General features: G+C 36.9%; 1 protein-coding gene across 4 annotated transcripts in view; it reads left to right on the top strand.

The window, feature by feature from the left end:
• The window catches only part of GABRA1 (gamma-aminobutyric acid type A receptor subunit alpha1), a 44,940-nt gene extending 31,770 nt beyond the window's left edge, over nt 1-13,170 (top strand). For all 4 annotated transcript variants that reach the window (XM_064520852.1, XM_026117473.2, XM_026117482.2 and 1 more), the window contains exons 8-10: nt 4,226-4,378; nt 7,054-7,256; nt 10,902-13,170. In XM_064520852.1, the coding sequence (XP_064376922.1) occupies nt 4,226-4,378; nt 7,054-7,256; nt 10,902-11,210 (665 nt within the window). In that variant the 3' untranslated portion in view covers nt 11,211-13,170. The remainder of the gene's footprint in view (nt 1-4,225; nt 4,379-7,053; nt 7,257-10,901) is intronic.
• The last annotated feature ends 932 nt before the right edge of the window (nt 13,171-14,102 follow it).

Below are 14,102 nucleotides of genomic sequence, written 5' to 3'. Positions count from 1 at the left end.
GATAATTAGATAGCGGTGTGAGCAGCACCCTATAAATTCTTAAGAAAGGCAGATAATAAATTTTTCAACAGCACTGAAGGCAAACCTAGGAAGTATAAAAATTCTTGATGCATTTCCATGAAGAAACTAAATTATCTCTCTTTTGCCCGTGATGCTTTATAGGTCTGAATTCCACCTCCTTTTTCTATCTGAATAAACACTTTATCATGCCTGTGCATGAACTTAAATGCTATATAATTAACGTTTGCTGAAATAAATAGGTTATTGTCTAGATGCAGAAAACATTACAAAGGACTAAATATAATGGTTATCAAAACTAAAAATAAACCCATTAAATTATCTTCTTGGTACCAAACATGCAATCCCTTTAAGGTAATACCCACTAAGAATATCGAGCGGTGGAGGAAATGCATTTTTGTTTGCAAATTCAGTGTTTCACAGAGAAATACTTCTCCTTGATGTTTGCCTTTACCAAAATAATGCGGGGCATCAAAAGTGGCTAATAATCACTTTTCTGCTCATTTGGGTAGGTGTAGTCCCAACAGAATCCTGCAGCACATCTTTATCCTCTGAAAATCTGTTTTAAGATGTAAGGCACAGTAATGAATATTATGAAAGTCCTCCCTACTTTCAGAGTTGTGGAGGGTGACTCATCTGACAAAAAGACAAAGAAACTGAAGACACCCTTCATTTAAGAGTTCTCAGCAACTATATTAGGAGAGAAAATGAAGCTATAGTGCAGCTGATTCTGTGGATCATTGAAGGAATCTCCAAGATCTTGTGCAATTTTAAGATGATATTTATGGTTGCCTGAAATTCCAGACATGCAATTTCCAAGGATGTGGGGGGGAGCTGGGTTACACTGAAAATTCTCAAAACTATAAAATGATTTAGTGAAACTATCAAGTCCTTTTTTTTCCCTTTAGTTTCTTCCTTTGCTAGAAGGCCATCTGCTATCCTCATTTCTGGATCTAGAACAAGACAACCACAAATCTGAATTTTTTGAAATTTTCTGGATTTTTCATGAAAAGAGATCTGCAATTGTCACGATTTTGAAAGACTAAAATTTTTTTCCAGTATAATTATTTATCTGTTTTGGCAATGGAAGATTCATCTCCATTTCCTTGCATGCACAACTACCATTTGGTAAACAAAATAATAGTTATTGTTGTTACACTCAAGCACAGTCATCCATTTTTGAGATGTATGTGAAATTACTGTCTGTCTCCAACTACTGAGTCTTTTTGATTCAGAAAGACTTTAAAGTGATGCTTTCTGTAAGATCTCCTTAAGAGAAAAACAGATGCTTAAAGGGTTTCTACAAATTTCTATTTACATGGATTTGTTTTGCCATCTTGAAAATGTTTTTGTGCTGAAAATCAGCAGGATTTGTACTCACTAAATGGTATATTCTTTTTTTAAAGTTCTGTACATCTGCTAAGGGGTCACTTCTCTAAAGCAGATCTTTTTTTTCTGCTAGGTAATGTGATATAAAAATAAATGAAAAATACTGTGCTTTAAATTAATGGCAAAGAAAGTTTATTTCTACCCACAGTGATATAAAAAGTATTATTATAGCTAAAACTCAATCCCCACCTCAAACCTCATGCTTGATGTTGTGATACACATTAATTTTAGGTACCCATCTGACAATCATTTGGGTCTGTTAAAAATATTTCACAGAAGTAATAGCTCTGAAGTAACTATAATGAATATCAATCATTTCCTTCTGAGGACATATGTTAATTTATACCACCTGAACATCTGACTCTTAAAAATTGTGATATACTCTAGAATTAAGGATCGACTGAGAACTGCAGCTGCAAAAGCACTGAGCGCAGACACAAAGTCTTCTAGAGCACTGGAAATGCTCAAATGTGGAAATGGTTCAAAAAGTTTAGTTAATGTAGATGATGGAGTTATGTCACCATTTTTAAAGGCTTCATTTTGCATAATATGAATAAACTATTTTAAACTTCATGAAATAAATGAAACAAAAACCAAATTAGTTTATCTGCTCAACACGGTTATTTGTCAAAGATCTCAGGTTTTCCAGGACACTTAGAAAGAAATACCTTAGAGATAAATAAGAGAACGTAAGATGCATAAACTGCAACTCATGTTATTTTTCAATGAAAGCCTAAAAGTGGTCAGACTCTATGAATATAGGAAAGATATTACCCAAGGACTATTTGAAATTTTAGCCTATGGGGAATTATATGGCTGAATTACAAACCTTTGAAAACAGAATTACAGGAATTCTCGCTGGGAAGTTGGACAGTGGTCGGCAGCTGTCGTGAGCATGTCGTGAGCATGCTGCCATGCATTTCAATTAAATAAAGCCATAAAATGCAGGAAGCTAAAGATACATTAAATAACTGACAATTTTTCCTGTCCTACAGTTATTTAAATAAATCTCATCAAAGATTACTTCTAATCAAAGATATCTTCTAATACACAATTGCAGTCCATTGGTAGTTTTGAGGCTTAAAAAATGTTTCTGCCTTGTAATTTAATTGTAGGCATAATTCTAGGCCTAGGCTTTGTCTGATATACTACTTATGGTATTACTTTTAGCAGACTACTGGTTCAGACCTGTTACAATATTTACCAGATCACAGTAGTCTCTGTCTTTTTAATTGCCTTTATGCTTTGAATCTTGTTCTCATTTTCTAGAGGTTAAAAATACTTTGATAATTTAAGCAGCTAAATAAAGCTTCAGAGTACAGCGGTGTGTTCACTCTGTATTCTTCGCTTGCCATCTACAATCACTGAATTACTTCTGACATACTGTTGTGATCATGCTATATCTGATTGCATTAAAATAGCTTCCCACGTCGTATTTTAGTAGATAAAATTAAATTATTGGCTCTCCAAGCAAGGACTGGTACCCTTCATAAAATGATAATCTCTGGTACAGAGGAAAAAAAGGTTGTTTTGGTGAAAGTTAAAGAAAGGTAGGCAGAATGCTAGTAACAGTGCCCATTAAACTGCTCCTGCCAGTATTATTTCTGAAAGAAATTTTTCCTTGTATATCTATCCTTCGCTCTCCCTCTCAAAACTGATTCTCTTTTCCCCCCTTGCTACTGTCTTCTATTTCATATTGAAACATACCAGGAATATTGTCACATCCTATTTATAAGCTTGCCTCGGGGTTATAAGTTGAGCAAGATTGTTCAAATGAATGTTCTTCTAGACTCTGAATTAAAGAAAAGGGCATCTGACATGCTTGGTGCATAAGCAGTCAATGTCTAGACATAGCTTTTCAATCCAATTTAGGATTTTCCTGTATAAGTGCAACTCTCTTTCCAGTTGCCTATATTTTAAAAGAGAATAATGGTATTTTCACATGTCATCTCTAATTTAGACAGAGATTTTTGTTCAGTTACAAGTCCACCTTTTTCTTTCCTAAGCTAATGTCTATTTTATAAAGAATCAATCTATCATGAACAAAATGTCACAACAATAGATTTTCCTGTCTTTTGAGAATATTTTTTTTTCCAAAATCCATTTTCAATGATGCGGTACATAATGGTGTGAAAATGGGGCGTTATTTGCTGTGCTCTGGCAGGAAAGGTTTATAGAATTGTATAAATACTTAAGAACTCTCTTGATTATAATCCCATCTCAGATGTTTTTGTAGCACTGAAAAAGGTAGTGTTAATGAAAATACTCTGTGCGATTCTTGCATCAGCCATTTACTTCAGGAGAGGGTATTACTATCGCAGGGTACTGCGCTGGCAGTGCAGGGCTGCGTAATCTTCAGAACAGAGAAAGCACAGGCAGTGGTGATTCAAACAGTCACATCAACCATTACATTTTAAGCCTGGCCTAGCTGAAACACGTCTGTGCGTCTGTCTTCATTTAGCCTTTGAATGCTGTTTACGTGTGCATATTATGGAGGTTTTCCATCTTCTAATGGGATGAGGCCTTGCATAAGAGACCTGAACAGCCACCGGTTAATGCAGACTTTCATTCACTACTCAGAGGAGATGAAAAGATGTGAATTTAATTAACGTTTCCCAGAACTGTCTAGTTTTGTATTATTAGTGGAATTTTAATATCTGCTTTATTAAATGTTTTCTTCAGAGCTTACCCAAAATGATCCAAGGACTATGTTTTCTTTTTATAATAGCAGTGAATACAAAGAAAAATTGCCTCCTACAAAGCCTTCTAATTTGTAAAGTTGTAAAAGCTTTAATTTTCCCATTTTTCTTGTTTTTAGGGGAATATGTTGTTATGACTACGCATTTTCATTTGAAGAGAAAGATTGGTTATTTTGTCATTCAGACTTACCTGCCATGCATCATGACAGTGATTCTGTCACAGGTTTCCTTCTGGCTTAATAGAGAATCTGTTCCAGCAAGAACTGTATTTGGTAAGCAAAACCTTCACACTGTTTGGTAATGGTATGCCAAAAAAGGATCAGAAATTTTATGGTAAAGCAAGTTATGCGATACTGGAGAACAGCATGAGCCTGGACATAGTGCAGTCCACAACAGTTAACATTTCATTGCAAAGATGTAGCAGAAACTGATTTTTTCAGACCTAAGCCATTTAAATTGGTTGTAAAAAGAGACCTGAAAATATCATAAATGATTTAGTCCAGGTCTACTTTTCCAAAACAAGTATATACATAAATGTAAATAATACACACGTATAATAAAGGTAAATAAATAAAGAGGGGAAGATAATAGCAGACATTTGTGGCGGAGATTGACAAAAAGGTTTTAATCAGTGGGTGTTGGCCACTTGACGTCCTTAGGCCATTTGAAAATGCTTATCTTAAAAATCTTACTGTATAATCTCTTTTGTACACTGCCGCTAAAGGTCTGTTGAAATCAGCGACAAAATTTATTGTCCTTAGGTGGTGAATAGATTCACTCAATGAATGCAGTAAGAGAATCTGAAGGACTCTTCAGTTATACGGCTGGTCCCTGGCATTTTAACCATTGACTACAAAAGCTTATTTTAAAATTAGAAACAAACAACTACCACATTCTTTGGAGATATTAATCCGTGCCAAGTATATAATTAAAAAAAAAAAGATGTAATAAAAGTTCTGATAAAGAAACAGAACATGAGGTCTCTCCAGCGTGAGATCGCCTTTTTTGTGCCGTTCGGATGAGGCCAGAGGGGTTGTGAACCAGCCAGGCAGGCTGTCTCGGCCCCCCGGTTCCCTCGCTCCGCACGGGGCAGGAGCAGAGCCCCGTGGGGCTGCTGGCTATGGGGCTTGTCCACCTACACCAGGCAGAGCGGGAGAGTCGCAAGGCCTGATCCTGAGAAATGCTGAGACCCTGAGACTCTGGCTGAACAAGAGCTATTTTTATTGACTTTTTCCAGGAGCTCTTCACAGCTGTGCTTTATTTCCTGAAGCCTCTGGAAATGAGTCACAACTTGCACAGCCCTTAGACCTTCTGGAACGAGCAGAGGCCTTCTGCTGGTATACAGTTGTGAGTTTAGAGAAGAACAGCTTAAAGCATAATATAGTTAAATTTGTTTTACCTAATATCATTTAGATTAAAATCTAAAATCAGTTCTGAGTTTTTATCATTGACTTTACTGAGAATTGATATGGGAATTTTAAAGGACTCTGTACTCAAAGCTATTGAAATTGTGACTATTTTATCCCTTTTGAACCTGCCATTTAAAAGGAAATGTCAGACTGGCAGTTTGCCGTGCTGTAATTCTTTGTCCCTAGATGGAGAATGAAATTTCCTAGTCTCACAGTGAATAACGAATAGTACTGTATGGCGTTCAAGCTGCTATCTTTACAGGCTCAGGAACGCACAGGTCTAAAAGTTTTCCTTTTAGAAGGCAGTTATTTAGTAACCAGTGTTGTGTTTACTTGATCATAATGTATCCAGATGGGAGTTTTTTCATTCCCTAATAGCACTGAAAAATGTCTCCCTATATTTTGCATGTGTGTGTGCATAGACAGAAGAAGAGCTTACATCTTTTAGCCCGCTTACCACTGTAGATAATACAAATCATAAATCCTATTTTGCTACTACATAAGAGGAACATAAGCTCACTAGTAATGAGTCAAAGACAAGATTAGGTTGTGTCCTAGGGAAGAGAAATTGCATCCTCATTAGGCACCAGTAATTCAAGGTCTTTACACTAGTATGTAAATATATTGTTCATTATTTGGCCTTTTTTAGGCCACTGCGTATTTTCACTAAACTCGTTGCAGGCAAAATAAAGTTGCAAGAGACGTTTAATACATGACACTGCAGTTGTCAAGGTAACTTGTGAACATGTGATTTGATGTAAACGCCTAGCCTGCATTGTAGATTTTTTTCAAGCATCTGTGAGTGGCGTGAATTCAATGCAGTCCTGCTGCTCACAGTGAAAGCTCCACGGCTAGTGAAGGGAAGAGGTTCAACAGCAGTATGAAGCTCTGATATCAGAAATCTGGATTGCTTTATCGTTGTTCTTACATAATTTCTTTGCTATTTCCAGGGCATCATGAAGGGACAGAAATCTGTAAAACCATCAATTCAAATAAATGTAGTATCACATACAGCTAATTGCATTTGTGCATACGCTCAGAGGAATATACACTAACATTTACTAAATAAACTGTTTTGCAATAATCAGGCTGATAAACATGAAAATAGTACTTTTAGAGTTTTCTATCTAAACGTCTTAGAATTGTTGCAAGAAGAAGTAAAAACTTGGAACTGTTAAATCTGTAAGACAATTCACAGGGGTTGGATAGGGAACAGGATTGGGTGATTCCCCAAATTTCATGAAGCTTAAGTAGCATCTGGTCCTCAACTCAAACTACTATTCCAATTCCAGATTTTGAAATCAGATTCTACTAAAACAATGCCAAAGAATAAAAATAAAAAAGAGATGTTTCAAAGATCCCTCAATTCCACAGAACCTGAGGTCTGATGCCCCCAGTCAGCAACTGAATTTAAGCAGGGAGGTCCAGAAGAAATAGGGAAGGGAGAAACAGGGGTTTCCCATCTATTGTAACAGCTGAGAAATGAAGCACAAAACATAGCCAGTGATCTGAAGATGCTAAAACTATCTGCTTTGCAGGAGTGACAACTGTCTTGACAATGACAACCCTGAGCATCAGCGCACGCAACTCTCTCCCCAAGGTGGCCTATGCCACAGCCATGGATTGGTTCATAGCAGTGTGCTATGCCTTCGTGTTTTCGGCACTCATCGAGTTTGCAACAGTGAATTACTTCACAAAGAGAGGTTACGCGTGGGACGGCAAAAGCGTCGTTCCCGAAAAGGTAATGCTGCTTACTACACGCTGCCACAGGTCGTAGTGCGTCCCGTGTGGGCGTTACGTGGGGCGCTCCCCTGCTAGAGCTTCTGCGCAGTTTTAGTGAGTTTGCCAAAAGAGTTTCCTCACACAACCAGGTGGCATCTCTCTGCACAATTTGTCTGTCAGGCAGTACACTGAAAACACTTGCTTTCTGCAGTTAATTCAGATGGAGAGGGGTCATATTCAGCAGACAGGCAGCTTAGCACTGTACAAGAGAAAAAGGGGGCCCAGTCCGGGTCCCGTGTGTCACGCACGTGAAATGCTGCGTGGCGGAGGACAGTGCTAGGGCAGGGAAAGACCATGCAATACTCGCTCAGTGCGGGGCGGCGCACTGGTATCGATAGCTACTCAGCACCGAGCACCCAAAGACACAGACTGCTAACAGACTGCATGATATTTAATGCTACTGGTAATTCCAAATTTATGCCTATTCTGCCATTTTTTGTAGAGAAAAAACTTTTTGCAAACCTCCATTGAGGTTTTGACTTGTGTGACTGAACAGAAAGAAGATAAATGGAGATTTTTTTTGAGGGAAGGAAATTCTTTCTCTGCTGTACAAGCCAGGGAAAATGTGGGTGCCTCGGTATAAATGTAGAAAAAAATCTTATGGCTGCTGTATTTTACAGTTTCCAAAGTATATTTCTCCTCAACGCAGAGGAGACATGCTATCATCCTCCTATCATTTCCCAATTTTTATAAAATAGAAATACCATTAGTTTTACTTCTCAGCCCATGGGAGAAACCGATTTGTTTTGGGGAAGGGCGCGCGCAGTTCTGACTCGCACCTCTCCGAAGGCGACGAGAGACGTCTCCCCCGCGCTGCTCGGCCCGGCCTCGCAGGTGGGCCACGGTCACGCGCACAGGGAAGCTGCTGAGGACTTGAAGGGGATGAAGGAGAAAGTTTTCCATTTCCTATGAATTATCGTGTCAGCTGCTTCTATGAGGAAATTCATTTTGGCTACTTTTTAAGAGATCTTGAAAGAGAATTTTTACTTGTCTAATTGCTTTTCATGAACACTTACAGACTGGAATTTCAGCAGAATAAATATCTGGAGGAGCAGATGTTGCTCATTGGTAAATGAATGTGTGTTTAAGTCTAAATATAAATATTTGGGGTTTTTTTTTGCTATTTTAGTTGCATAAGTCATCTAAAAATAAAATAGAAATGAAATTAGGACATTTATACGACAATGACTAACATAAAAGTATTGTAGAACAAATGAATGAAGTAACTTAATGAACTCATACTAATTAGCTGCACGATTACTGGCAAATATTGGATTTTCAGTTACTGATGACAGTTTCATTGAAAATCATTTGTCTGATTCTTTGTGGTGCTCCCATCTTCTTTTTTTTTTTTTTTTTACATAGATTGCATTAACAAAACAAATTCCTTAAATAGCAAATATTGCCTCTTTTAATACAGCTAAGTTGTAATATAGTAGTTATAATCAGCCATGTCATGTGTTTCAAAGATAAATTATATTTCCAGAAAAAAAAGACAGTAAAAACAATGTTCAAATACTGTTTGAAACGTTGCAAGGTGTCACGGCTTAGCCCTCCTCGCAAGGCAAGGGTCTGGGGGCAAGGCAGCAAGGACAAACACGTCCCTGGTAGGGTGCCGTGCTTGGGGGGGGGGGGGGGCCACAAAGTCAAGCACAGTGACCATGGCTTAATAACAATTAGGGCTCCGATTAGCTGTCATACTATTTTTTCATAAACTTTAATTTGTCATAAAATATTAAGACCCTGACCGGTGCCAGGCCTTTGTGTGGGTCAGATTCCTTGTGAAATGCAAACCCACAGAGCGGGCCTCCTCCCGCGGGCGCGGGACTGCTCGCACGGGTAGCCAGCCACCTCCGTGCTCGCCTCGGCAAGCGGGTTGGCTGTGCTCCTGCTCAGCGGGGGACCGCGGGCGAACTGCCTAAGGGGGCAGCCCGAAAGCTGCTTAGGAGCAGACATACCACAAAGCTTTCTGACTTTGTTTGTCCCTTCTTTGAGTATTTTCCTCTTCAGGTGTTTGTTTCTCCTGTTCAGCAGAAATATTCTAAGGTAATTTGAAGCTTCTTCTTAGCCTCAAGCCAGGCTGAATACTCTTTTCCTGAATTAAAGAGCATCTGCATCACAGGCAGCATCTGAGTCCCTTTTCTTACAAAGTAAGAGCAGTCCAGCGTTGCAGCCCCGTTTCCTTCCCGTGCGAGGCTCCCCAGCACTCGAGCGGGCCTCGGCAGCCCACTCGCCCTGCCGCGTTTGCAGCCTCCCGGCGTGCTCTCGGGTGCCCTCCCGCTCCCTGAAACGCTCGCCCTTCCAACAAGAGGGGTTTTAACCAACACCTCCCTACTTACAGCTTGTCTCTGTAACTATTAATCCGTAGCTGATCTGTCATAAATAGTCTTATGACTGCTTCAGAAAGTACTGCCTCTCTGGGGCAGCTACTTCTTGAAAATAGAGAATTATAGTTATTTCATGAAATGATATAATAAGTCACACTGCTGATGTTTTTTTTTTAGCCTTACCTATCTGGGCTTTTTTTTTTTCCTTCTAAAGGATCAAACTGTTGACATTTGCTTTTTCTTTCTGTGGCAAACACAGCTTAAAGAGTTTCTAAGCTCTCAGGGTCTTTTTATTTTTGTTTTCTCATAATCAGAGGTACCTGGAGCAAAGTGGTGCTTTTTTCACGCATCCTTGCCCATCCACTACCTCTCTCTTCCATGCTTATCTCTGTGCAGCAGAGATTAGGACAGTCTGCAACAGGCACAGCTGTATTCCAGCTGGGATCCCCAGAGGCCAATTGTTTTTCCCCACAAGTAGAATACTACAAAGCATAAAGACCCAAATCAAAGTCTAGATATTCCTTCTGATCATTAAGTTCTTCTCCACTAAGATTTTCTATCTTCTGTAAGACTTTTTCAGTCTTTCCAGGATCCTTGCTTTAACACTATAAGTAGATGGACACCCACATCACACAGCTCTACGAGTCCCTGTGTTTGGGGTGACATTTCAGTCATTCTGACCCAGTTGTAGCACTCAAACAAGCACTTTAACTATCTCTTCCATAAAGCGTTCGCTTTTGTTCTAAACCCTTAGCATATAGAATATTGAGCGGCTTTGCATGTTATTAAATAATCCACTCTTTTAGTGCTTAGTCATATGATGTTTTCAGGTATGAATTGTGTAAGAATGCCTCATATAACATTATTTATCTTAATATTGGAAAGCTACATTAAGCAATTCAGTGTCTCAAAGTATTTGTCCTGGTCAAGAAGTACAGTTGATTAAGGGAACATTGAATTATGAGTGGTTTGTCACTATTCATTACCATTACAGGTAATTTTGAATATCAGTGAGCCTAGCTATCAGTGTAAGTCCTCATTATAGCTTATCCGTCATATAATTTGGTTTAATTAATAAAAACAATCAAAATGAATGATTCTGTCATTTGCTTTACCTAAATATTTCTGATGAATCATGTATATAGACACTAACTTTTTACTTAGAGTTTATTACAATTGTGGTATAAATTCCAAACATGGCAAAATATTGTAGTGCTTTGTTGTAATATTATCTATTGAGAAGACAGTAAGAATAAAATATTTTCTTCTTTCTTCAGCCAAAGAAAGTGAAGGATCCTCTCATTAAGAAAAATAACACATACACAGCTGCAGCTACAAGCTACACCCCTAATATTGCAAGGGACCCTGGGCTGGCAACCATTGCTAAAAGTGCAACAATAGAGCCCAAAGAAGTTAAACCAGAAACAAAACCTGCAGAACCCAAGAAAACTTTTAACAGCGTCAGCAAAATTGATCGACTATCAAGAATAGCCTTCCCATTGCTTTTTGGAATCTTTAATTTAGTCTATTGGGCTACCTATTTAAACCGGGAGCCCCAGTTAAAAGCCCCAACTCCACACCAATAACCTCACTTTCTCATATAGTTCTGTTTTGTTTTGTGCTGGGAATTGCTTTTAGTTTTCACATACAGTAATTCCTATTTGCTTCATTGCCTCTGTCTTAAAGAAAATAAAGATTTCTTTATTTGTCAAAAAGTAAAATATACCTATATATTTAAAAAGCCCTGTGTGTGAGGGAAAGAGCAATGAGCTACGTACTTTTGAAAAGTGATTCTGAAAAAGAGAAAGGAAGAGTTCTGGCAATGAAAAACAGGAAACCATTTGCAGATAGCTTATTACTGAATGTCCCCAAAAGATATTGTATATGTACATGAAAAAGATATTTTTATTCTAAGGATTGTGGGGAGTGGGAAAATGTTCTTTATGATGTTCATGTTGCACATACTATACTGTACTTAACATTTATTCGAACACTGTTTATAAACTTTTCAAGGATGTAAAGCTTTCCATTTGTTGAATTCCATAAGATATCTTATTTTCCTAGCTTTTTTTCCCTTCTATATTCCAAACTACTTGACTTACAGTATTAAATGGTCTTGAAAGAAAAAGGAAATCTGCTCACTTTAGGTACAGTTTATCACTGTATAGCACATTTGATCTAATGGTAACAAATGCTTTAATCTGCTGTCTTACTGCAGTCTTGTTCTAAGCATTAAGTTGTCACTAGACTAGATGTAAAACCAGTTGCACAATCAAATGCAGATCCCAAGTTCCCTTTGTCTCCTGTGTAATCCAAACTACTCCTGGAGGCTTTTACAGGTAGCTTTTACACATCACTATGTTTTAGAGAGTTAAAAAAAAAAAAAGTTTTGCAAGCTCTAGATATGTTGAATGTATTCTTTTATAAAATGATGCATTAAAAAAGCTTTAGACTGAAATTTATGGATAGCAGAAAGACAAAATATAGTATTTAAATAATATGTAAATATGCAGCATGAGATTGTACATTTTTTTACTTTTTTAAAGTTGTGTTCTTAAAACATTGTGTAGGATTCACCTCTTAGCTCTTAATATGTTGTTAAATGCTCAATAAAACATATTTAGAGCCTGGATAAAAAAAATCAGTGGTACTGGAAAGCCTAAAAATATACATAGAAAGTGCTTGGAATTAATTCCATTTATAAAGTTGTTAAGTGTACAGTAGCTTGCAATTTGACAGTGTCATCCAATGTATACTATTAGATTAATGACTGGTCTGCTCAGGTCATGCATAAACACTAAAGTACGGGATTATATTTGGTAGGTAAAAATGGTGAAATATTTGTTAAGACAGAAGTTCATCTGTATATTACTGCTCTATTTGCTGATACATAACTGTTACAATAAGTGATGTAATATATGTAGCATTAAATACAAAAAAGTCATACACAAAAGAATGTACAGGAAAATAGATTTTATTGAGTAAACTTACTACATTTCATTTTTACTGTAGCAATATATTTGTAGGAACAATATGTAAGGGCTTTAAATACAAGATGTCCATTTTGCAGGTATTGTGCTCCCTTTAAAACAATTCTAGTCAGTATCAGTACTGCTGATTCTTAGAAATACAAAACATCAGATAAGGATTTTTCAGAGAGACAGGAAGACTGGTGGAATTTTGCAAGCGTCAGTTCAAAAACTGTTAATATATGGTATTGAATGAACGTAAAAACAATGCTACATGAGCCTTCAGAGAAATAGCTAATGAGAGTCAAATTTCATATTCATGTTTCAGGCAATGTTTTATAAACTTTCTCAATAAATCAAGAAGTTGCCATTCTGTATCTACAAAAGGAAATAGTTAATCTTTTATTTAGAAAAGTTTTTTTTTTTTTTTTTAAATAATGCTTTATTGTCTAACATTTAGTCCTGTCTAAACTTGATAAGTTATCTGATTGGAGCTTATTAAAAGGGGGTGTTTCATCTTCTGGTATCATGTGTAGATATATGTATAGAAAAAAATAAACTATGGCTCTTTAACTTCTGTGTACTTGTTTATCTTGTTATTTTTGGCGTTAATCTAGTGTGTTCATTTAGGGCATTTTATCTTTCTAACAATTCATAGCTACCTTTTGGTCTGCATTTTGCACATTAGATGTGAATATTACTTAACTAGTCTGCTTTTTGCTATGCAATGACTGCATTATATCACCTCTTAGTTTGTTAGTCTATGAGAATAGTATTCTACTGTATAAACTTGATTGCACAGTTTATCAAAGACAAGGTATCCTCTATGTAGCTTTTTTACAGTGCTTTGCTAAACCATGTAATAATAGTAAGTCTTCCTTGAAAATAATGATACACTCTTATAGAGGACAGTTTCTGTTTACTCCTGGGATAATTTTAAAAAGATGACATTGAATGTTTATTGCACCTCAGTGCAGTGATGTGGCAATAAAACCTAAATCTAGAGGTTGTTTATGGCAGAAGCATGTATTGCTTTACAGAGTTTAGCAAAAGCTCTTTATTTTATGTCAGATTGTAATTCTATTATAATAATAAAGCTAAAAATGTTCAATAATGAAAGTGAATGTTTTACTTTGGTTTTCTTTAGTTACTGTCTTTTATGACACATTGCTTGATAAACTGCTATTCATTCAAAAAGCTTAATTTCTATGGATTTGGTCATGACTATAGTTTTAATAAATACAATTCTGTCCAGTGTTTTCCAGAGACAAATATAACAACAAAAAGGTTTCTGAAATATGATTTGACATTCAAAAACAGATAGTTCCATCTGCACAATGTATATCCAGTAAAGCAATAAACTGAATCAGATGAACAATTTGTAAGGTTTAGTAGTACCATAGCATTGAACATGATATAAGGTAGGAATAGAAAAAAATACATTGTCTCCCAGTGAAAACGACAAATGAACCAGAAAGGCAGAGCATGGGTATTTTTATTATAGACCAC

Source organism: Dromaius novaehollandiae, chromosome 15 (genome assembly GCF_036370855.1).
Source record: "Dromaius novaehollandiae isolate bDroNov1 chromosome 15, bDroNov1.hap1, whole genome shotgun sequence".
In the NCBI taxonomy this organism is placed as follows: domain Eukaryota; kingdom Metazoa; phylum Chordata; class Aves; order Casuariiformes; family Dromaiidae; genus Dromaius; species Dromaius novaehollandiae.
The sequence above is the reverse complement of the archived record's forward strand: the minus strand, read 5'-3'. Positions and strand labels throughout refer to the sequence as shown.